General features: G+C 36.6%; 2 protein-coding genes and 1 pseudogene across 5 annotated transcripts; all 3 read left to right on the top strand.

The window, feature by feature from the left end:
• Positions 1–3,254: 3,254 nt before the first annotated feature.
• On the top strand, positions 3,255–4,366 carry LOC120159552 (probable L-type lectin-domain containing receptor kinase S.7). The gene is made up of 5 exons (XM_039170125.1): positions 3,255–3,557; positions 3,712–3,846; positions 3,900–3,985; positions 4,099–4,183; positions 4,235–4,366. The coding sequence occupies exons 1-5, from the start codon at positions 3,255–3,257 to the stop codon at positions 4,364–4,366; spliced, it is 741 nt and encodes a 246-aa protein (XP_039026056.1).
• Positions 4,367–5,834: 1,468 nt separating this feature from the next.
• On the top strand, positions 5,835–11,265 carry LOC120159624 (annotated as a pseudogene).
• A 5,864-nt stretch (positions 11,266–17,129) lies between these two features.
• LOC120159622 (phosphoinositide phosphatase SAC6-like) lies at positions 17,130–23,564 on the top strand. Of its 4 annotated transcripts, none has more exons than XM_039170201.1 (20): positions 17,349–17,540; positions 17,637–17,720; positions 17,991–18,118; positions 18,199–18,293; positions 18,923–18,980; positions 19,198–19,254; positions 19,406–19,439; positions 19,554–19,634; positions 20,223–20,329; positions 20,796–20,882; positions 20,983–21,060; positions 21,327–21,397; positions 21,487–21,585; positions 21,786–21,885; positions 22,310–22,418; positions 22,557–22,629; positions 22,741–22,834; positions 23,009–23,101; positions 23,235–23,301; positions 23,407–23,564. In XM_039170201.1, the coding sequence occupies exons 1-20, from the start codon at positions 17,393–17,395 to the stop codon at positions 23,532–23,534; spliced, it is 1,791 nt and encodes a 596-aa protein (XP_039026132.1). In that variant the 5' UTR covers positions 17,349–17,392; the 3' UTR covers positions 23,535–23,564. The 4 variants fall into 4 exon arrangements, with proteins under 4 accessions (XP_039026130.1, XP_039026131.1, XP_039026132.1 ...); XM_039170202.1 differs by having other exon boundaries at positions 17,350–17,540; positions 18,202–18,293; positions 23,407–23,563; XM_039170199.1 differs by having other exon boundaries at positions 17,130–17,540; positions 23,009–23,301; positions 23,407–23,547.
• Positions 23,565–23,566: the final 2 nt, after the last annotated feature.

Here is a 23,566-nt window from a genome sequence, read left to right as displayed (position 1 = left end):
AGAGATAATCGGTTGGGCAGAAATGAACAAAAACAAGAAAAAAAATAGAGAGTGTGTGTGCGACGGAGAGAAGAGAAATGACCTGTTGGTTGACAGTCGGTAATGGCAGCGTGCAACGGCGGCATGGTGGCTGCGCTGTGGTGACGGGGAGGCAGGGGACTGGCTTTTTAAATTATTTTTCCCTCCCAAAGGTGCAGAAGCACTTGCGCCTGTGCTATCTGGAAAAGCGCGCGCGCCGTTCACTGCCTGTCTGGCCGCTGAGGCAATTTTTCCGACGCCCACCATAGCCTAGTCGCGCTTTTTAAAACTAACAGGAAGTTATATTATTATATGTTGAAGAAAAAAACAAAATTTAGGTTAAAATTATGGTTGAAACTAATTATAATGAATTTAAGGATGAAATTGAAATATTTAAAAATTGGGGACTAATTAGAAAGAGAGCCATAGTTTTGGGATGAAATTAGTATGTTCAAAAGTTTAAGGACTATTTTAGAAAGAGGATCATAGTTTATGGATGGAATTAGAATGTTCAAAAGTTTAAGGATTATTTAGAATTAGTGTCATAATTGAAGAAAAAATTAAAATATTTAAAAGTTAAGGACTAATTTAATATAGGGGTTATAGTTTGAGGACATATATTACAATTAACTGAATAAAAATAAATTTATTAGTATTTATTTCTTTAACCTTTTCCTCGTTCCATTTACTTTGTTTTTTTTTTAATCCAAACGAATACTCCTAACAAGCACATGGGATAAATGGATAAAAAGCTTCAAAACATTATCATTGAAGTTACAACCTACAAGCAATTAACTACCCAACTTTTTATAATATAAAGTATATGAATCATCATAATATGCAATATTGAATTATTGAAGGATAGTATTCTTTTCTTGTACTTATAACTTATGAAAAGTTAATTTCTCTAAATCACATTTTCTAACGTAAGGATAAAAACTTTCATGCAGAAATTAAAATATAAATTTCCTATTACAAAAGCAAGTTAAAAAATATCAAAGGGTGGTTATTGATAGAGATTTCAAATTCGAGTACAAGAAACTGTTTGAATTTTCATCGTTAATGGTAGAGAATCTTTAAAATAAATATTATATTGTAATAATTCTAGATTAGTATATATATATATATATATATATATATATCAAATCTTATAATTTTAATGTTTAAAATATTTTTTTATAAATCTGGGGTGGAATGACTCTCAACTATTTGACAATAAATATTTATACTCTTATAAAGTGATGTTTGAACTCGAGACTTCAAAAGATAATAATAAATTCTTTCACCGCTTAGATAAGAGTTAAAAAACTTGTTTCATGATAAACATATATTTATTAAAAAGAGATAAAAAGAAAACAAAAGAAAATGATGATAAAGAGAGTAAAATACTATTGCTATATGCCTAAAATAAATCAAAAATTTTCTCTTATAGTAAAATGAAAAGTATATTGAAAAATAGATGAAAAAATAAACAAACAAGTAAATTTTGAAGAATTTTTATGATATGATTATCATAGGAAAAAGAGTTGAGACGGTGACCAAACATTTGAAAATAAACTCGAGTTTCGCAACGTTGGTTGAAGAGATGAAAGCCATGGGACGCGTGGACGACGATTCTAATTACACCGACGTAATGGTCCCAGTGGACCATAGCAAGCGCAGCCCCGTCCTGCTGCTCAGGGCGGCGGTATGGGTGCCGGAAAAAGCACAGTTCTCAAAGATATACTCAAAGAGTAAGCCCGTTTTCATTTTTCTTTTATTACTTTGATCGGAGTATTTGATGTCGTAAGGGGGACATTTGCAGATCATTTTGGGCGGGGAGCGGCAGCAAATGCGGTGGTCGTAGAGGCGGAGGCTTTTAAAGAAACCGATGTCATTACAGAGCTTTAAGCTAGGTGTCACCATGATGATAGGCTACAAACAGCTGAACTAGTAAGAAGTTCAATTTCCTCTTAAATAACTTACATTTTAATATGTATACATATATAATCAGGTTCATCAATCCTCGACGGATGCCGCATCGTCGCTGCTGGTGACGGCATTGAACGAAGGTCGTGACGTGGTAATGGACGGGACGCTATCATGGGAGCCTTTCGTCGAGCAGACGATCGCCATGGCACGAAACGTTCACAAACACCAATACCGAATGGGGGTCGGCTACAAAGTCGCAGGTGACGGTACCATCACCGAGAACTATTGGGAGCAGGTTAAAGGAGAGGAAGACAATCAACAAGAAAATGGTAATGAGACATATAGGAAACCATACAGAAGGTTAAAGGAGAGGAAGACAATCAACAAGAAAATGGTAATGAGACATATAGGAAACCATACAGAATAGAGCTGGTTGGGGTGGTTTGTGATGCATATCTAGCTGTTGTTAGGGGAATAAGGTAATGCTGCAGAAGAACACATGGCTTACATACATACAAACATACATACATACATGCATACATGTATAAATGTGTTTGGGAGTTTGCAGGAGAGCTATAATGGTGAAAGAGCAGGGGAGTAAAGTCGCAGTTAAAGTCCCATAAAATGTTTGCAGTGCATTTCCAAGATATTGCCAACTTGTTGATCATGCCAGCTGAAAGCAAGTTGCTGATAGACCCAGAGGAGTAAAATGCTTGAGGAATGTGAGCAAGATGAACCCAGGAGCTGAATCTATATACGAGCTTTACGAAGATCCGAGTACATTGGAGGAGCCTGGTTCGGTCTGGAAGACATAGCTTTGAATCCTTCAAGAACAGACATTCCGTTGGAGCTCAAAGCTCCATTCAAAGAACCGAGAGTTCCAACGATGGTGACAACCATCACAACATGACTGATCTAGTTTCAACCCTTGAATTGTCTCTTCTTTCAGCTGGTGTGGATATCCAAGAGTGTTTCAAATTTCAATAGGGAGAAACGATATCTTTTGAAGAACACCGTGTTACTATAGTCCGTAACCAGTGTTAGCAGTATACTTAGAAGCTTCCTGAAGATGAAGCTGTTATAACAGCTAAGGTTGTTAGCAAGTTAGTTTTAGTTAGTTGCTCAGTTAAGGTGGTTGTATTAGCAGCTGATACAGCTAAGAGTAGTAGTATATAGGAGCATCAATCTTGTACTCAAACACACGTTTTACATAATAGCAATATCCAGATTATATTCCTCTGTTATTCACATTTCCAATATGGTATCATTCGTCAAACGATCCTGACTTTATTTTGTTTTCTTTCGCTGCATGGAAGAGGAGGAAAATGTCATCGGCATCTTCGACAGCGGCTGCTAAACCGGTGTCGTTCACATCCAAGCAGATCCAACAAATGGTGAGCTTCATCTGCCAAGAAGCGGAGGAGAGAGCTAACGAGATCTCTGTTTCAGTTGATGTAACAGCAGTTCCATTTTGTTTCTTTGCGGTGAGGAAGAAGAGTGGTTTGGCAAAAGGAATCAAGAGTGCAATTCCTAGAGTTCAAACGAACAATGTACCAACAAGATGGTCACTTGCAGAGATAAAATCAGCTACAATGGGGTTTTATAAGAGCCGAATCATCGACAAGGTGGTCAGCAGTTGTTTATAAAGGTTATGTTCCGTCGGCTGGAAACGTCGCGGTGAAGCGATTCGATCAGTTCAACGGAAAAGCATTCACTCGTAATCTTTTCAACACAGAGTTTGCCATTATGGCCGGTTGGCTAAACCACTGTAACTTGATTCAGCTTCAAGGATGGTGTTGTGAGGAATCTGAGTTGGTCTTGGTCTATGAGTACTTGTCCAATGGAAGCCTCTACCAACACATTCACAAAACCTCAGTTTCATCAACAACTACCCTTTCATGGAGCTTGAGATTAAAGGTAGTTCTCGGGGTTGCTTCTGCTCATTTTTACATGAAGAATGTGAAAGACAGATAATACACAGAGATGTGAAAACTTGCAACATCATGCTTGATGACGAGTTCAATGCCAAGCTCGGAGATTTCGGTTTAGTCGAAGTGTACGAACATGTTGTGTTTCAAGAGATGCAACGATACCAGCCGGGACGATAGGATATCTGGCACCCGAGTACGTTTATACCAGTGTTCCGACTGTGAAAATCGACGTTTACAGCTTCGGAGTGGTTGTCCTGGAGGTGGCTACGGGAAAGAGGCCCGTGGATGAGAATGGAACCGTGTTGGTTGACTGGTTGGGACCTGTGGGTGAAAAAGAAACTAATTGAGGGCGCTGATTCAGGAATGTTGTGCAGGTACAATGTTTTAGAGATGGAAAGATTGTTTGTGAGAACACCTTGGATGCACGGTTGGATGTTGCATTCAATAAAAAGCTTCCAGAGATACACAAGTGGCTCTTTTTGGTCAGGTTGGTGCTTGAAGGGTAGATGTTGAACAGAATCCAATTTCTATACTGGTGCCAATGGCAAGGCTATCACCGCTATTTCTGCATAGTAGTATAATTCTTTTGTGTGTAAACAGAAGTTTAATTTTGTATTCATTTTGTTACTTTTGTTACTTCTATCTCAAAGTGTCATGAGACTTGAAAGCTTCACAACTAAGAGTCCATAAAAAAAATTCAAGGAACCTTGTAAAAGAGGGTGAAGAAGAAAGAAATGAAGGTGAATAAGAAGTACGAAAGGAAGCATCAACACTTTCGATTCAAAGTGAACGGAAGGAAGCATCGACACTTTCGATTCAAGAAGAACGAAAGGAAGCATCGACACTTTCGATTCAAAGTGAACGGAAGGAAGCATCAACACTTTCGACTCAATTGTTCATCTTTTCAATTGTTCAGCTTTTGAAATGTTTCGTGACAAGATTAGAGTGCAAGTCTGTTCACGATCAGAAGAGGAGCAGAAGAAGAAGTAGAGAGAATGTTAGCAGTATACTTAGAAGCTTCCTTCCGTTCATTTTGAATCGAAAGTGCTGATGCTTCCTTCCGTTCTTCTTATTCACCTTCATTTCTTTCTTCTTCACCCTCTTTTACAAGATTCTTTGATTTTTTTTTGTTTTTTGTTTATTTTTAATTTTTTTGTTTTTGTTTATTTTTTGTTGGATCTGCTTGGATGTGAACGACATCGGTTTAGCAGTCGTTGCCGCTGCCGAAGATGCCGATGACAACCAGATCATTTGGTTTATGCTTAAAGACTAAAAACAATTGAATTAGAAGGATTGCTGCTAACTAATTTTTTTTTCAATGCGAAGAATTGGCTTTCTTACAATCCATTAATCACTCAATCTTAAAAATAAATATGAATAAATTCAAACATTTCTATGTCAAATTAAAGAAACGCAATAGAGCTAAAACCTAATTTTAAGTATGGGATTTCAAATCTAGATCGAAGCTGGAACTTCATAGAATTGAATTCAATTTTAAACCAGTGATCGAATCGATCCTCATATTCTCTCATTCCACATATTCAAAGGTACACAGTTCCTACTTATTTGTTTCTAATTCGGATCTAATACATGCCCTTTTCTGAATTTCCTTTGAAAATTTGATTCACCGACTTCCATTTCCGCCAAATTGAATGACATCTATAAGATCATTGTCGTTTGCTTTAGAGTTTATGGTTTCTTCTTGCATGATTTATAAAAGCATAGGAGAAAATTTAGACTCCGGGGAAGTTTCTCATCTTAGATTCACCTTGATCAAAGAACGAGCGGTTGCCGGTTGAGAGCATTACTTGAATGTTGACTTTTGTCTCTATCGTACATTCAGCTTCCAATAGCTCTTAAAGAACGTTTGCTGCTAATTACCTGCCTGAATTGCCATTCTATGGTTAATAGCTTCGAAATTAGTTTTTTATTTATAATATTCAGATTCCTGCTGATGTGTGTCGTGCTGTTCTTACACAGAGTGTGGTAATGTCTGGAGAGGGAGTTGAGGAGGTTATTCAAGAGCTTGAAACTCAGGAAGATGATGATTCTTTGAATCATGAGACACAGTTGTCTGAAAAAATGGAAACTTTCCAAGGAAAATGCTGGGTTAGATGCCAACTTGAGTTCGAACGACACTCATGATAAGCTTTTACAGACAGTTACTGAACTCAAATTCGAGAATGAATTCCTAAAGTCTCAGCTGGAGAGCTTAAAAAATGTCCAATCAGAACATGATGTTCCATCCCTACAAACTAATGAAAGCAGGAAGGAAACTGAGTATTCAGCTGACATAAAAGAACTGCATGATAGAATAGAATCTTTGAGCAGAGAACTTAATGAAGAAAAACTAATAAGAGCTGCAGCAGAAGAGGCTTTAAAGCATCTGGAAAGCTTGCCAAGAACTCTCTGGAACTCTCTGGAAAGCTTGCTGAAGGTCAGAGGAGTCCATTATTAAAACTTGCGTCGTATTTATATTTTGAAAATATTAAAGGATTTTTCTCTGTAAAATTGGCTCAATGTAAACTTCTAAACCAAAACCTTTTTTTTCTCTAAGAACATCTCAGATAACAAAAGAAGGATCACTCTGTTTTTAGTGTAATATGTGTTTATTTCTGCTAAGTCTGTTCTGACCCTTGAGCATATACCATTGATCATGTTGTAGCTCAAAAGAAGTTGGACCAATAAATAAAAGAGCGTGAGGAGAAGTACGTACAATGAGCTTGACTCCAAATTTAACCGGCTTCACAAACGTGCGAAACAGCGCATTCAAGAGGTTCAGAAGGTGAATTTTGTCCTTTGATTATTTATTTAACGTTGTTAAAATTTTATATCAATAGAAATAATGGAAGGTAGGCTTTATGTTTGCATAGGAACTAAGTTAGATTTTTGTTCGGGGATTGTTATTTTCAGGAAAAAGATGACATTGAGGCCAGGCTTCGTGAAGTTAATGAATCACTTGAGAAAGCATCATCCCAACAGTCAGGTCTGCAGCAAGAGCTTGAGTGCACACGTCAACAAGCAAATGAAGCATTGAAAGCAATGGATGCAGAGAGACAGCAATTACGAAGTGCAAACAATAAGTATAGTCATTGTTGAACTACATAATTTTAACAACGAAGTCGAACCTAAAAAAATGCACTTATCCTTCATTATGAATCTCATTGTCTTAACACCAACTGATAGATTCTATAGAGTTTTATTCCTTATTTATCATTTTTTTTCTAATTCTGATGCCATAAATACCTAGACTCCTACACAATATTGAGGAATTGCGCCGTTCAATGCAACCTAAAGAATATACAATTGAAACGTTGCAACAATCAGTTTTAGAGAAAGAGCAGGTACTATAGTTTTACGTGCATAGAATTTAATGTGTTTGGTTCTGAATAATATTTCGTGTGTTTGAATATCAATAGATATTATTTATGTTTGCTTTTTGGAAGACTGTAAACCTACTCTGAACTAATTATCATCAATTTGATTAAGTGCTTATACTTGGTAACTTCATGTGCGAACCTCTGACAATGAAACAGAGTTAACAACATCAGTTCCTATGGATGGATTTATGTTTTGTTGCTTTGTATTCCTAGTGTATTTTACTGCCGAAATTCTTGATGGTGCCTATCTTATACATGCTCACATTTTAGATGTTAGAAGATATGCAAGGACTACTGCAACTTGCAGATGAAAAAAGGCAAGCTTTGGTGGTGGAGGTAGCTGCTAAACATCAGAAGGTAAGTTGGACATCCAGATGTATAATGTTTCGATGATGGTTAAGATGCACAGAGCTTTCTTTTCTTTCCTTCATAGCTTGCAAGAGTGGTGCTTTGGTTTCTTGATGCTTCTCTCTTCTTCTTCAGAATATAGAAAGCTTGGAAGCACAACTAGCTTATGCTTTATCCGATAGAACTAAGGCCACTGAAACAATTTCTTCCCTGCAGGTAAGATTTATTGTCACCTCATTTTTTCCTAGTTGGAAATTGAATACATTCTTCCCAAAGAATTAAGTTATTATCTTTTGTGTGGGTTAGGAAAAAAAAGGGGGGGGGAGTTATAGACAGAGATTCTTTGGCTTGTTCTTTTTCATTCTGTGCTTCATATCTAGGTTTAGCGAGCATTATGGGTACATACTTTTGCAGGTGCTTTTGGCAGAGAAAGAGTCTAAAATTGCCGAGATTGATGCAGCTTCGACTGGCGAAGCTGCACAATTAAGAGCTGCTGTGGATGTGGAATCTATAAGAGGGGAGCCTGCATATGTGAAACTTGAGCACGTATGAATCAAACTCTTCAAATAAGTAAATGTCATTTAGTGAAAACAATTTAATTACTATTATTCACAAATATAGTGGGTTAACATTTGTTTTCCTTATCATCAACAAAATGTGATATTTCAGGAAAAGGAAAAGGAGAGCTGGGAAGCTGCCTCTCAGGAATTCAAAACAAAACTGGAAGCTGCTGAGAGTAACTGCATTCGTGCTGAAATAGAAGCTGCTAAAATGAGAAGTATAAACATTTCAGAGAGAACCTTTGTAATTTAAATTTCGTTACTTATCTGCAAGAAAATGAAAATTCATTTTACTTGTTGGATAGGTCAGCTGGAATTAGAGGTATCTCTGCAAACCCAGATACTAAGTACTAAAGAAGCTGAGCTAGCAGCAGCCAAAGAAGAGGTTCAACTTTATCTGCATCTCAATTTTTCCTCGCAATTCTTATTTTGGTTCTGCATGACCTCCACAAGATGTTTTTGTTGTTTAAGGATGAGCTGAATTATGCTCACAACGGACACATAAATATGTGGCAGAACCTTACATGTCCTGCTTCTTGTTTTGCAGATTAGCCGTCTTGGAAGCGAATTTTCCTCTTATAAAATTCGTGCACACGCACTTCTCCAGAAAAAGGATGCAGAACTAGCAGCAGCTAAAGAGTCTGAACAAACAAAAGCACTTGAAGAAGCATTAAAAGTATAATATTGTAATACAAGATAATTATAATTTTGTTATTTACATTTAATCATTCATCAAAAGATAAGATAAACATTTCTTTGATTGCTGCAGGAAGTAGAAAAAGAATTGTCATTGGTATCTGCAGAAAGGGATAGGGTACGTCAAGATCTTCAGGATGTTTTATGCTATCATGACAAAGAAATTGCAGAAAGGTAGCATCATAAGTTAAAACCCATGATAAGAAAAAAGGGATGCCAAAAATATATGTTGAATTTTAGGCTTTTGCCAAGTCAGAACATTATGTTCACCTTTTGTGGCTTGAATTCTATTCTGAAATTATTCACTATGCTTTATACTAGAGATGCTGCACTTGACAATGCCAAACAGCAGATCAAAAGTTTAGAGATTAATCTTCATTCTTCTAATTATCGCCACCAATCAGAGAAAGCTGCGTAGGAAATAGACCTTAAAAATTTGGAAGAAACTTGGCTATGTAATGTTTCTTTGCATGCAAAATTTTCTTCTTCCTTTTTCCTCAAGTATGCTTATGAGTTGAACTTTGAATAAAGTTACATTTATAATTGCTGATTTTGCAGACAGATGCGAAGCACTTACTATTCAAAATGAAGCGTCCTTGGGTGAAGATATACAAAAGAACTAGAGGAGACAAAACTACAATATAAGCGGTTGAAGGTACATAGAATTTGATATCCTCCTTGGATGATGATAGGTAATTCCTGTTTCTGTTTTATTGGTTGGATTCTTTACTTGCAGGAGGAGCATGCGTCATTACGAAATCTTGCTGATAGAAAGATTGAGGAGAAGGATAATGAAATTTCTAGACATTTGGATGACAACAAGAATCTTCAACGATCTCTGGAGTCAAGACAACTGGTATGTTCCCCCTTTTTTAGTATAGTTGTAGACCTTACCTGAAACCTCAACACCGTTGAGAGGTGTTTTGATTTTGTTGAATTTGTGCTTACAATGAATTGAGATTTTCAGGTTGATCACACTGAGAATTACAACACAGGTATGATGAGTATTTACGTGGTACTGCCACTACTTGCAAATATTTATATTCTACTTCTGGATAAAAACTTTGATTATTATTTTTTTAAATTTATTTTGTATTTTGACCTATTTGGTCATGGAGCTCTGATGTTTACTGTGGTCTTTTCAGCCATACAAAAACAAGATGCTCCAAATCTAAACACCTCTGCAGAAGAACAACAGATTCTGGTAGCTTTATACTTCCTTTTCTATAAATTTTGTTTTTGATAATATCTTTGTCTATGGATTTTTTTCCTCTTCAAAACCATAAATTAGTGAAATGATTTACATTAACTTTTCCTTCAAATTTAGATATTAGCAAGGCAGCAGGCTCAGAGGGAGGAAGAGCTGGCACAATCACAGCGACACATTTTAGCCCTTCAGGTTAGTAATTTCCATTCCATTTTTTAATTTCCATAGTTCGGTTCATTGATGCGTTCTCAATGTAGGAAGAGATTGAGGAGCTTGAACATGAAAATCGCCTCCACGGTCAACAGGTATGAAGAAGTCTACACATACCATGCACTTTCACTATGTGTTGTATTTGAACCTCTTTTCAGTCCTCAGTGTCGTCTTTTCGTGTCGGAAATTGTATGTTATGTGATTAAGACAAGATTCCGACAACGTAGTGAAATGAAATGGATATTCTCGTGTCGCATTGAACTTTTTTATTTTCTTCACTTTGAAATTATTATATTTTTCAACCGAGAAGATTATATGCTTAACAAACACAGGAAGCTATGCTGAAGGAGGAACTTCGCAACATGGAAATATCAAAAAGGAGAGAAGGTGTCGATATGACATATCTGAAAAATGTAATCCTGAAGCTTCTCGAAACAGGTACTAACTACTAACTTCCACAGTTACAGTCACAGTCGCGGAATTTGTGTTAAAACTTCAAGTATTGATTTCAATGCACAATTCTTTTGGGGACCGTGCTGATTATTTGAATAGGTGAAGTGGAAGCTCTACTACCTGTTGTAGGAATGCTTCTTCAATTTAGTCCTGAAGAGGTAACTTTTTAGTGATGAAGTCTTGAGTGTCAATACATGTAAATTATAAATGTACTAATAAAGATTGGCACCACAGATGCAGAAGTGCCAACAAGCCTACCGTAGCTATACCGATGTTCCATCAAACCCGGCGAATGAAGCATCACCGACCCTTTCACTTTTCTCAAGATTTTCATTTTCTTAAAAATAATATCAAAATTCATCTGCAGGATGGATGTATCTGCTGTCCTTTCCAGCTTTGCCCTCGGTCGAAGGATGCTCAAAAGAGATCACAACCGTGGCACTGCAAAGTACTGTTTTTTATTTTTTTTGGTTATGTACCATTTACGTCATAAATTACGTAAATGATTCAGTTGTAAAAGAACACGTAGGAGGACGAATGACATACATACAGCAAATTGTAAAACATAATTCATTTTTCATATTTTTTTCTTTATTGACATTTGCAACTCAATGCAGAGTTGATCAAGCCTCAGATCTATGCAGTGCCCCCTAATTCAGTTCAGTTGTACAAAAATTGACTTGAATCCAAAAATGTTTTTATCAGATCTGAATCTAACTAAAAAAATTTAATTAAAAATTTGACTCCGCTAACCGGTGATGTGATGTGTTAACCGTTGACCTGGAAATTGATGCGACTAGCGCGATAACACGTTTGACTCCATATTGACCGATATTGGAATTAAATTTAGAAAAAAAGCAAAATTTTAATAAATTGTTATTAGATTAATAAAGAAAGGGGAGAAAAGATCTCAACCCCAGATGGCAGGTGTTGATGTTCTGAGGCAGCATGTACAAGAGAAAGGGAAGCATTGTGGTAATGGAGATGTGATATGTCCTGAATTTGTTTCCGTTGAGAGTGGCACAGACGAAAAATGATGAGATGACCCAAGTATTTGCTTATTTTGATTCATTGTTGCACTTGTGATAAATAAGGTTACTGTAACACTCCAAACCGATGCGGGTAGCCCGATCCGATTCGAGAAGTCACATTAGGGCCACCGGAGCGACCCACCGTAAAAATAGCGGAAATTTTAAAACTTTTTATCAGAACATGTAAACTTATAAAATCATTTATCACTATTTAAAAATAAAACAGATTTCCAAACTCGTATATAAATCAAAATACAATTACATGCCCCCTAATCACAAGTACCATACTCTGCAACCACGCCGGAAGAACTCCCTTACTGAAGTCGATAGATGCACTGGTACAATTGTTTTAACCTGAAAAGGTGAGTAATAGAGTGAGCTTTGGAAAGCTCAGTAATACAGAACTACCAGATGATGCTACATGACATGTAGATAAATGGAAAGCCATATAATTTCCTTATTGAATCATATGTATACCAGCTTGCAGAATAATTTGGGGTTCCCTTAGAAGTTCATCGAGTAGAAGCCATGAATCTCAGTTCATAAGAAACCTTTCAAAGTATGACATTTTCAGGAGATCGAATAGGATGTCTAGTGTGTTCCAACAGTATAATAAAATCATAATAGGTACAAATCATAGTCCAGTAAATCTCACAATTTCGTAAAAGAGTTTAACTTTTGAAAATCATAGTTTAAACCCTTTTCTGGTACACCATCAGTAGTTCCCAAAATTATTTTCCATATAGCTTACTTTATGCACATAGCAAAAAGAAAGCCGACTTAAGGATAGGCTATGAAGCTTGTATCCTTAAGCCCAAGTCAATAAGTCCATATAGCTTACCCTAAGCACACAGCAAAGGAAAGCCGACCTAATGAAACATCTTGGGGCCCTCAAGAGTCACATTAGGCCCATTTAGCTTGATCAGAGCTATTCCATCGTAATTCAATTCCAAAATTCAATTGCACCGTGACATAAATTCCATAAATCCAAAAACATGGTAATCATATACCATTTCAAAACAAAAATTAGATAGCAGCCATATTTCATAAATTGTCACATTAAATTGGTGCATCCATAAAACAATAACCAATTAATTCGGTGTACCACATATTAAAACCAATAAAACAGTTCAGTAATAAGTAGGGAACACTAGAGAATCCCAGTATTTCCAGAGGCCATTGTAGTTATCATTTTGGATAACATGAAACTTATGAAATTTGATCGAATTCCTGGAACAATGTCCTATTGAGGAGAATCGATTACTAACCGATCTAGCCAGACATTTAATGTTGATACATTAGAATCCCACTATATTTTCGTGTGCTTTAGGAAAACGTTCAGGAACCTTTATACATAATAATTCTAAATTCAGATTTACTGCGAGTGATTCCATTACCCAAACAATCAGGGGTATTCAGGAATATACTTTAAATTCATAGGATTTCAGCCCAATTGAACCAAATGAGATATTCAGAATCTTTTCCATCTGCGTTACTTGTTTTTTTTTTCAAACATGACCGAAGTGATTTTAGATGAAATATAGAATCGAAGATTCAAGTCATTTACAATCTACGACTATCGATCATATTATCAAACAACTCGAGTTACACAACTCTCAAACTGATGCATGTCAACAAGTCAATTCATTATCCTTCCAGTGTATTCACTCTTTAATACCATAGTGCAGATCCATAGATCATCCCATAATCATCACTGAATAAATCTTCCAACGGTCTTTATTTCATTTCCACGTTTCAACAATATCAGGAAATACTGACGTACTTGATCCATGGCTCATAACCCATAATGACAATTCATCATGTAAGTTCAACAGTGTTTCCAAACTCATCAAATCACCTATTTAATCCTTACTCATTGATGTTACTTAGTTCGTTTGGTAAGCAAGTCTATCCTGATTACTTTAAAGTTTTCCAGAATAATTTAGACGTTTCTGAATTTCAAATACACGTTGTACTACATTTCATTTCAATTTATTCATATAATAAAGTCATTCTGGTATTCGTGGTTGATTTGACTAACGACTACCCACTTATTAGTACTGTATGCGCTCTAGAGTTGAGCTGCGCCAAGTACTTCCAGAATTATCATCGATCCAAATTTGAGCAGATGAACAAACATTCAAGTGATACTTATATCATTCAGGTAATGATATAGTACTAACGTTGGTTAATCACTTAAGTTACGTTTCATAACTTTTACTGGTAACACAACATCCATGTTTATTTGGATTTCTTAATTAATCCAAGACATTTTCATAAGGGCATTTTGGTCATTTTGGTGCTTAACATTTTTTTCTATTCATTTCAAAGCTTGAGTATATCTATTCATTCCTAAGCTTGGTGACATTCTTGAGTTATTTCCATTCCAGGGGTAATTTGGTCATTTTATAATTCTAGAATATTTCAATCATTTCCTTCCATCCGGTCTTATTATTTAATTCAATCTTATCATTTACTTCATTCCTTTCGAACAATTCTGTCAGCAGAATACCTCCAATAAATTACTCTTCAAGTATTTACTCCTTATTCGAATATTTTCGGGTCAAGTGTCTTCTCAGATTTTACAAACGGAATATTATAAATTTTTCTGTACAAAGACAGGATCTTAACAATTAAATTCGTACTTAATCGAGTTAAGTACAAATCCTCAAAATACTCTCTCATTCAGGGTCAATTCAGACTATTTTATCTCTCAATGGCATTTTCGTAATTTCTTAACCAAATAATTTCAATATTAGCACTTAACGAAAATAATTATAATTTAGAGATCCTATGATCAATTGCTTTCCCGAACATTCTTTGATTTTGAAATGATTCCTTCACAAACTCTCATAGGATTAAAACCGGTTATCCATAATTTCCAAATAAAACTAACATTTCTTATGCACATCAGTAGTTATATCGGATCAATATGTCTTTTCAGAGTTATTAACCAACTTCCAGGGGCAATTCTTATCATTTTCCAACATAAGGGTAATTTCGTAATTTTACCATATCGGAGTATTCTCATAATTTTTCATCCAAGTATCTTTAACATTTAACCCTTGATGATATAAAATATAAGTTACAAATCCAGAGCTGATTTCTTTATCACCAATCACAAACTTGTAATTTAATTCTAACAATTATCAATCTCTTATCTTAGTCATTCGATCCGTATTCAGTTACAGAATTTCTACCACATTCATATCGAGTGAATAAATTATTCAACTCCACAAAAGTGACCAACATTATCTTATTCATGCATTTACCAATATCAACATGTTCCATAAAGTATAAAGAGGTAGTAAAGTATTACCTCGATTTCCGTGCAATACCGATCGACCATATAAAAATTCCATTCGAATGCCTTTGATCTTCAATTCAACTTCAAATAATTCCTCAGATACATATCAACATAAATTATATCAGAAACAGAGCTTAATTGCGTTAAACGGATCAAATCGGGTGATAAATCAGTGAAAGACGGCTTACCGGGTTCGAATTTGGCGAAACGGACTTCGGATTCGGATTCAGGACGTCGAAAGCATAAAATGTGACTTTTCGGAAATTTGGAATTTTCAGTCAAATTCAAAGTCAACGGGTTTGACCGGATATTTCGAGGCCTTCGGGTTCTAATTTCGAAAAACGAACAGCAGAATCGGATTTGGAACGTCGAAAAATTTCAGGATAGGTATACTCGGTCGAAGTCAAAGGTCGTTTAATGCCCGGTCAAAGCCAGTCAAAGTTTTGGTCAACAGTGGTCAACGACGGTCAACGGGTCAACGGGTCGGGTCGGGTCAACGGGTCGGGTAAACGGGGTCGGGTAAACGAGTCGGGTCGGGTTGTGACCGGTCAAACCGGTCAACTATGCACCAAAACCGGTCAAACCGGTCATTTTTTTCTTCCCCACGCGCAGTGGCGGCGCGTGAACAGTGCTAAAATCCCGGAAAATTTTCTAAAAATTATTTTGAGCGATTTCGAGATACTTACAAAGCTCGGTTCACAATTTTGAATGGCGGAGAGCTCGATTTCAACAAATCGGAAACTTTGACCGCTTCACCTCCTCACGCGCCGCCGTCGACGGAGACCAAGGATGACACCGGAAAACTCGGAACGATGCAACGAACACGATGGTGCGGGAGGTGTCGTAAACAGATGACCCGATCATCGTGAATTTATGAAAAACCAACTAAAACCGAGTTATTACCGACGATACTTCCGACTGAAATTCACGACGAACGACGATGATTCACGACGAAAGGTTTGAGGGGTTTTGTTCCTCGATTGACAAAGAACACGATGGTGGTTTCGGCTCGTCGTTTGGAGGTCGGACGGCAAGTAGATCAGAGTTGGAAGTTGGGTTGTTGGAGAAGGGAAATCTGGAAAATATGAAACCTACGCATGGGGAGGAGCTTATAATTCATCATATATAAGAAATGGTTAAATTATGGGTTTAGCCACTGAATTTTCTGTACTTTATAAAAAGGTCTGCCAACTTTAAAACTTTACAATTTAATCCCCAATATTTCTTTCAAAATATCAATTAAATCCGCCACTTTATAATTTCTTAATTTTAACCCCTAAATTGGGGTGTTACAGTTACTTTTTTGGTATGAAGGAAAAAATAGATGAAAATATGAAAGAAAAATGACATTGTATCTCCCTTGGTTGACGATTTGCAGGCTATGAAGAAGATTCGCATAGACAATTTTCATGAAAATGAAGAACTTGTATAAGAATCTTTGTTTAGAGCCTAGAGGCAGAAGCTGCTTTGTTAGGGTAAGCAACGCTGATGATGTAGGAACCAGCCAGATTTCAAGTACTAAGACAGCAGCTTCACAATTCAAATGGTGTTCATACTAGAGATGTGGATGAACTCGGTAGCTCCAAGCTTTCTTTGGATTTTGGACAAGGTTGATGAATTAGCACCTCAAGTAAAGGATAGCTCTACCTCATGCATGCAATTTCCGAACTCCCTTGTACGCCTGGCTCACAAATGACCATTGATTAATTGGGAGTCAAACAAGTGGTTCCACGTGGTAAATTAGTTGTCAGGTCAGCGGTTGACGCGTCATATCAACTTATCATCACCCATAATAACGGCAGTTAATATTGACTAACCGATAATATTAGTGACCAAATTATTAGTTTTAAAACATCAGTGGAGAAAAAAAACTTAGTCAAACATGAGTGAAAATTTATGTAGTTTATCCTTTACTTTTTTTTTTCAGTCAGTCCCTGGTCGTAGCATTGTGGATAGAAGCTCGCATATCCTGTTGAACTCAACCATCTTCTCTTTAGCAGCTGCTTTCAAAAGCCGACTCTGAATTTCAATGATGGATTTGGAAGGAAAGAAACAATGTCAGTGTCAGCTGACATAGTTAAAACTCCAGGCCGAGACTTGACTTGTGGAGGATTACTCATCCAGCTATCTTTTTAGCTATTCTAGACGCTAAAGTCAACCTGTTGCCTTTTTTCATCTTTTCCCCAGCAACCCTCTTTATGCTCTTCCTATCCTTATCGTCTCTTTGGTTGCCTGCAAATCCCCCAATTTTCAGCTTCATCCAAATCCACCTACTTACATACCAAAGTGTAATCTTTCTTCTTTAATTTTATGGTTTTGTGGTGAAATATAATCCCAATAATGAAGGGTAAGGCAGAGCCATTCCAAAAGCTATGTACAAGAATGCGGTTATGGGAATTCCCTGATGAGTTTGTGATCCAACCCACCGATGGCTCTTCTACTTCCTCCTTTTCAATTAGTCTTGTTGATGCCTCAATGATGCTCATTGGTGGGTTGTTTTAACTTTTGTCCATTTTCTGTGCCTCCCTTTTCAATACCTTTGGTTTGCTATATGATTTGCTCGACCTGTATGTCTGTTCTTTAGATAGTATTCCAGAATACAGCTCCATCCATGTTCCTAAGACTCAGTTGATCTTTGGAGTAGTTGGAATGCTAAAATTTGTAACCGGTATGGTGAAGTTCTGGTTTTTCTTTATCCTCTGTTCAGTTGGTTAATTAGTACAAATTGTTGCAGCTTCTGTTCATCTTGATACTTCTTGAAGCTAGTTTCATCAAATGAAAAGAAAAGAGAAGAAAGGGGTTTAACATGGAACTAATTGATTCTAGATGACCAAATGGAATGAAAATTAGTTTTCTTTTCTTTCTAGTTTGTATTCCCTTCTCAGAATTGGCCTTGTGGTTTCTCCAATCATTTTGACCAGCTAAATTTTATGTTTAGGGTCATATTTATTTGTTGTAACGGATTGTAAATGCGTTGGATCATACTTGGGGCATCCTATCTTCAAATTCATATCCTTGAAGGTTCTCCGCTGTTCTCATTCTGTTAAACACTCTCCAGCAGAACAGGTACATTGGATGTTTCCTCTTTCTTCCAGCAAGCTTGATTGTTGATTGTTTAACACATGAATCTTTTATACCGACTTCGGCAGAAAAAGGTGGAGAATGAATTTTCTCGGCTGCTAAAAACTGCAGAGAGGACTACCGGACTCTATTTCTCTTATGACACCACTTTAACACTGAGGTGAACTGTTGTATCAAATTAGGCCTTGTATGCATGAACACCTGGAACAATCTTCTTTCTAGAAACATTTATATCTCAACCGAAACAGGTTTTTAGGTGCATAACAACTGTTTTTTGAGTAATATCTTCTTAATGCAAAACTTCCATCCAAAGCAGTTTACTTAAAGCCTCCACAGTACCAAATCAGCATTGTATTTGTACTGCTATTTGCAAAGAATAAGTTCATTTCCGCAGTCCTAGGAGGATAAATTGCAATTTCCTACTGACACACTAGCAAGCGAGTTGACTTTAAAGTGGTTGAATATGCCATTGTTCTGTGGAGTTCAGACAACACATAGGAAGTGCATTCTTGAGCAACATAACATGTTGCAAGGCAAAACAGGATGCTTTGCTTTTGAACATGTTAAAATTAACCATCAACCACTAAGTTGTTCCAATGTAAAGGACAAGAGTAAATGATCAAACAGCTTCCAAACTTTTGGATTTTGTATCCTTTAAGATGGCCTTTTGGAAATATTAACAATCATATATATAATTTTTTTTTTCATTTTGCAAGTCTTTTTTCTATATGTTCTTTGAATATGATATTTATGGTAAAAGCAATTGTTATATGATTTGGTGCACAACAGTGCTCAGCGATTATATGATCTGGGAGATGAATCCAAAATGCTTCCTCTATGGAGACAGGTAAATGGTTCATTTTTTAGTAATTGATGTTGTTCCCTTGTTTTCTATTTTACGAGATTATTAGATGATTTGCCACCGGCTTCAAACAGCTTTGCTTTTAAGCTTGTCTCTATAAGTGCAGTGTTAAGTATTCATCAATATTTCCATGTTATTCTTCATTGCACTAAGTCACTAACCAAAGAGGCTTTTCCTTTTGTCCCCAAAATGTTTGCCACAGGGAGAACCTAGATTTCTTTGGAACGGTTATATGTTGGAAGCACTTATAGACAAGGAGGTGAGTCTTTTTCCATAGTAGCCTTTGAGTTTCTTTCTTTCCTTTTTTTTCTTTTTGGATAAGTAGCAGCCTTTGAGTTTCATGCACCACAATTCTATCATTGAAGTCTGTACTTGCTAACTACCTTTTTCCTCGGGTTCTGTGACTGCAGCTTGATCCCTATTTGCTTCCAGTTGTCCAAGGGAGTATCCTTTATGGACCAATCAATTTCAGCATTTTGTGGCATGAGAAGTTCTTATTCCATTTTTTAATTCATTCTTGGTGTTTCTATTTGAAGCATCTCCTTAACTGCTAATCAGGTTTTCATAATTTCCAAGCTACCATTGGAAAAGAAATTGTAGATGTTACGCTAATCGCTAGGAGATGTACACGGAGAAACGGTACTCAAAGCTGGGAATACCTCTTCAATAATTTTTAGCTTTTTTCATATATACATGCTAACTACTTTTTTCTTGAGAAATAAGGTAATCTGCTATAACTTCTTATTCAAAAAAATTTCACAGGTTTCAGAACATGTTTGGCATTTGTCCCCCCAGAGGAGCACCTTGGGTACCGGAGCACTTGACATAGGTGATGGGATTTGAACCCATGTCCTTAATGCACAAGCTCCTGCAGAGGTGCTCCTTCGGGGAACCGTAAAAAAGTTCCGAAACACTTCTAAATGTCCTTTCTGCTGGGAGGGGTACAGGTTCAGTTTTTGAGTGGCATGCAAAATAATGAAATTCTAGTACTATTACAGAATCTCCTTTACTAATGAACATTTGTTCTGTACAATTCTTTTATTGTTTAACTTTCATCATTTATGGGAAGCATTAAACTAGAAGGATCATCTCACGCCCTTTGAGCTTGGGGGGGGGGGGAAGAAATAAATAGTTTTTAAAAATGCAAGTGGATCTTCATAATTAAATTTTTTTTTGGCCTTGTTTAGAAGGCTAGTCTTACTGATTACTATTTGTATCCCTTGAAAGGAACCCGAATGTGGAGAAGAGGAGCTGATCCTGAGGGCTATGTTGCAAATTTTGTGGAAAGCGAGCAAATTGTGCAGATTAATGGGTTTACTTCATCATTTGTTCAGGTAACTAGTCACAAGTATTTAATTCTTGATGTATTAAATACAACATAGTACGCATCTGGTCTCCTTTCCAACTTCAGAAGAGAAGTATCAGGCAAAAATATATGGTCTTTAATGCTAAAGCAAATTACTAGAAAACATTCAGATGTGTAGGTTACATGAAAGAGAAAGAAATGAGATTGTTCGGTGATTCTGCATCTCAATGCCGGAATACACATCGTATCAACTCCATGGGGAATTTGAAACGTTCACTACATGAAGTGCCTTGTACATATTTCGGTATCAAAGGAACACAAGCAGTTGAACAAAGTCAAATAACCAAAAGATATGGCATTTGTGAATCCTTGGAATTTAATAGGGGCATATTTGAAAATAATCAGTGTCGACGTTATGGGCGCCATATTTGTCACATTCTTTGACTTATTGGCTCAGGTCATCATAGACCCTATTCCTTGTTTTGCCTTTGCAGGTTCGGGGGTCAATACCATTTCTTTGGGAGCAAATTGTTGATTTGAGTTATAAGCCTAAATTAAAGATTGTGAGACCTGGAGAGGCTGTAAGTGTCTTCACTTATTGCCACTATTTCAAATGTGCAGTTGATGACTTGAATTCATTCTACCTTTACTGACTTTGCTGGTATATGTCATATTATGCAGCCGCAAATAGCGAAGAGGCATTTTCTGGATCTAAGAAAAATGTATGGATCTGTACTAGCTGTTGATCTTGTCAACAAGGTGAGCATTGGTTGATTATTGGTTTGCACTTGCAGTGTGCAATCGCACTGTATTATTGCAATTAATTATATTTTCTGTTATGAAATGCATTGAAAGCACCTTTTGATGGCATGCTGACTTTCCCTATGTAAACATTGAGTTGTTTACATTGTGTATATGCATGGAATATGCATGTGGATGAGCATAGGATTGTGTATTTTTGGATCTGAACACATTCATTCATTATTTAAAATGCTTTTTCCTGCACCACTTTATCTATTTACCAGCATGGAGGTGAGGGACGCTTAAGCGAAACATTTTCAAATGCAATGCAGCCCATTGTTAGTGAAGATTTAAGGTATAGTTTCTCTCGATCTAACTTCTTGTTTCTTCGTTCTTTTGGTTTTGGATGTGGTTATATTTTACGCGACGACTCTGATCATGCAGATATCTGCACTTTGATTTCACTAAGATCTGTGGACATGTTCATTTCGAGCGCCTTTCCTTGCTCTACGAACAAGCTGCAGATTTTCTTGTGAAAAACGGGTATGTTTTCGTAATTGCACTTTTTATTTATGTACAATTTCATAATTTTTCTTGGAGTTGTTTTGATTCCATTGCTTATGCAAGGATAGTTTTGAAATTCTGTTAAAAAATGATAGCTTTGAAATATTATTTCCTTGGTAAGAGTCATCACTATAAGATATACCCATTAGTTTTGGTTTTGCTTTGTCTGAACCTGATAGGTACTTCTTGTTGAATGAAAAGAAAGAGAAAATGAAGGAGCAACTTGGAGTTGTAAGAACCAATTGTATTGATTGCTTAGACCGAACCAATATCACACAGGTAACTCGACTTTAACCGGAGTTGTAACCACCGGACATTTTCTTTTCGGATAGCAAGGGTATGCTCAGTGCTCACTTGCTGTGACAATTTTAACTCCCCTGTTTTAAACACAAAAGTTGCCTTCATTCACCGGGTGCTATTCATTGTGTATGGTTGATACTCCTATGAGTGATGCAAGATATTTCATAAGAGTTATTTTCGGTACTAAAGTGAATTCCAATTATTATTATACGGTAGAAGGATGTTTCTGACGTGCATACTGTAACAAAATCAATGACTTTTTGTTTAAGTTGCAAAATAGATCTTTCTCTCTGAGACATGCATACGCAAGAAGCGGCATACGTGCATGTAATTTTCTGTTATTCTTGTTTGCCACAATGTTTCTGTTCATTACTTCCATTGCCATGCTAACATATATCTGCAGACCATGATAGCTAGGAAAATGTTGGAACTTCAGCTTAGGAAGATTGGAGTTTTTGCTGCTGAAGAAATCATTAGCTCACATCCAGAACTTGATGGAAGCTTTAGAATATGTATTCCATTTCTTATTCTAATAATTTGCTTTCCAACGATATAAAATATTAAATAATCGGTTCTCAGTATTTTGCATAGTAATTCAAGTTCCTAGTATGTGAACTGAAATTTACTTCCAAGTCTTTGTACATATTTAGTGTGGGCTAATCATGGGGATGACATAAGCATACAATATTCCGGCACTCCTGCGCTAAAAGGAGATATCGTGAGGTACATCCATATCTTGATTTCTGAAGCTGAATGTTAATCCGCGCGTACACGCAAACACACAGACACACTATATCCATTCTCTACCATGAATCTGTTCTTTTGGGATTGTAGGTCCGGTGAGCGAAGAGTTCAGGGGGTCCTTACAGATAGATATATTTCCCTTAAACGCTATTATTTGAATAACTTTTCCGATGGAACAAAACAGGTATAGATACTTTGTTTCTTCAAGTAACACTTGTAATAATTTTAATGAAAGTTCAGATTTCTGGCTTTTTGGCACTTTACATCACCATTTCATGGTTGTGAGAATGTTTTTGGTAATGTTAAGATTTCAATAAAGATCCTGACTTGCACTAATTTAACGGTGAAATGCACGAAGGACGCGATTGATCTCCTGCAAGGACATTACATAGCCTCCATGAGACGGGATATGGTGCCTCCATCTCCAACAAGAGGCCTTGAGGCTGTAGCTGTAAGATTCAAACATATTCAACTTTTAAGATTCAACTGTTTCATCTTGATTTTGCTGGAACTGTCTCCATGCTGTCATGCTCTCTTTCAATGGTTTATCAAGCAAGACCGATTAATGTTTTCCTTTTCTGCAGTCGTTTCCGATAGCTTTATGTTTGGTAATGATAGGATTGTTTTGGACAACAAGGTCATTGGGGCAAGGTGAGTTGACTTCGGCTTCATCTTACTATCCTCGAGTGCAGTCAGAGCTTCATTAGTAGGAAACAGTTATAGACATAAATAAGCTTTTTCTTTCATTTTTTGCAGTTGGAAATGATGGCATGCATTTGCTTCTTTCAGTTGTGTGGGGAAGCATAAGTGTTGGTATTGCAGTTTTTATGAGGGCTAACGGCAGGATTTTCTGCAATCGACCTCGTTTGCGATTGCATAGTTAACCTGTCTGGTGATATACATAATCTACGTTTGG

The sequence above is a fragment of the Hibiscus syriacus genome, unplaced genomic scaffold (genome assembly GCF_006381635.1).
Source record: "Hibiscus syriacus cultivar Baekdansim isolate YM2019G1 unplaced genomic scaffold, ASM638163v2 tig00111366_pilon, whole genome shotgun sequence".
Classification (NCBI taxonomy): domain Eukaryota; kingdom Viridiplantae; phylum Streptophyta; class Magnoliopsida; order Malvales; family Malvaceae; genus Hibiscus; species Hibiscus syriacus.
This window is presented reverse-complemented; position numbering and strand designations above follow the sequence as displayed.

What these genes read in the sequence shown, in the direction of transcription:
- LOC120159552 (XM_039170125.1), top strand. Translation starts at nt 3,255, where the DNA reads ATGTCATCGGCATCTTCGACAGCGGCTGCTAAACCGGTGTCGTTCACA. An exon ending in GCCGAATCATCGACAAGGTG is followed by an intron (nt 3,558 to 3,711) that starts GTCAGCAGTTGT and finishes AACTTGATTCAG; the next exon opens with CTTCAAGGATGGTGTTGTGA. An exon ending in CATGGAGCTTGAGATTAAAG is followed by an intron (nt 3,847 to 3,899) that starts GTAGTTCTCGGG and finishes TGTGAAAGACAG; the next exon opens with ATAATACACAGAGATGTGAA.
- LOC120159622 (XM_039170199.1), top strand. Translation starts at nt 17,393, where the DNA reads ATGAAGGGTAAGGCAGAGCCATTCCAAAAGCTATGTACAAGAATGCGG. An exon ending in AAGCACTTATAGACAAGGAG is followed by an intron (nt 19,255 to 19,405) that starts GTGAGTCTTTTT and finishes CTGTGACTGCAG; the next exon opens with CTTGATCCCTATTTGCTTCC. An exon ending in ACCGAACCAATATCACACAG is followed by an intron (nt 21,886 to 22,309) that starts GTAACTCGACTT and finishes ATATATCTGCAG; the next exon opens with ACCATGATAGCTAGGAAAAT.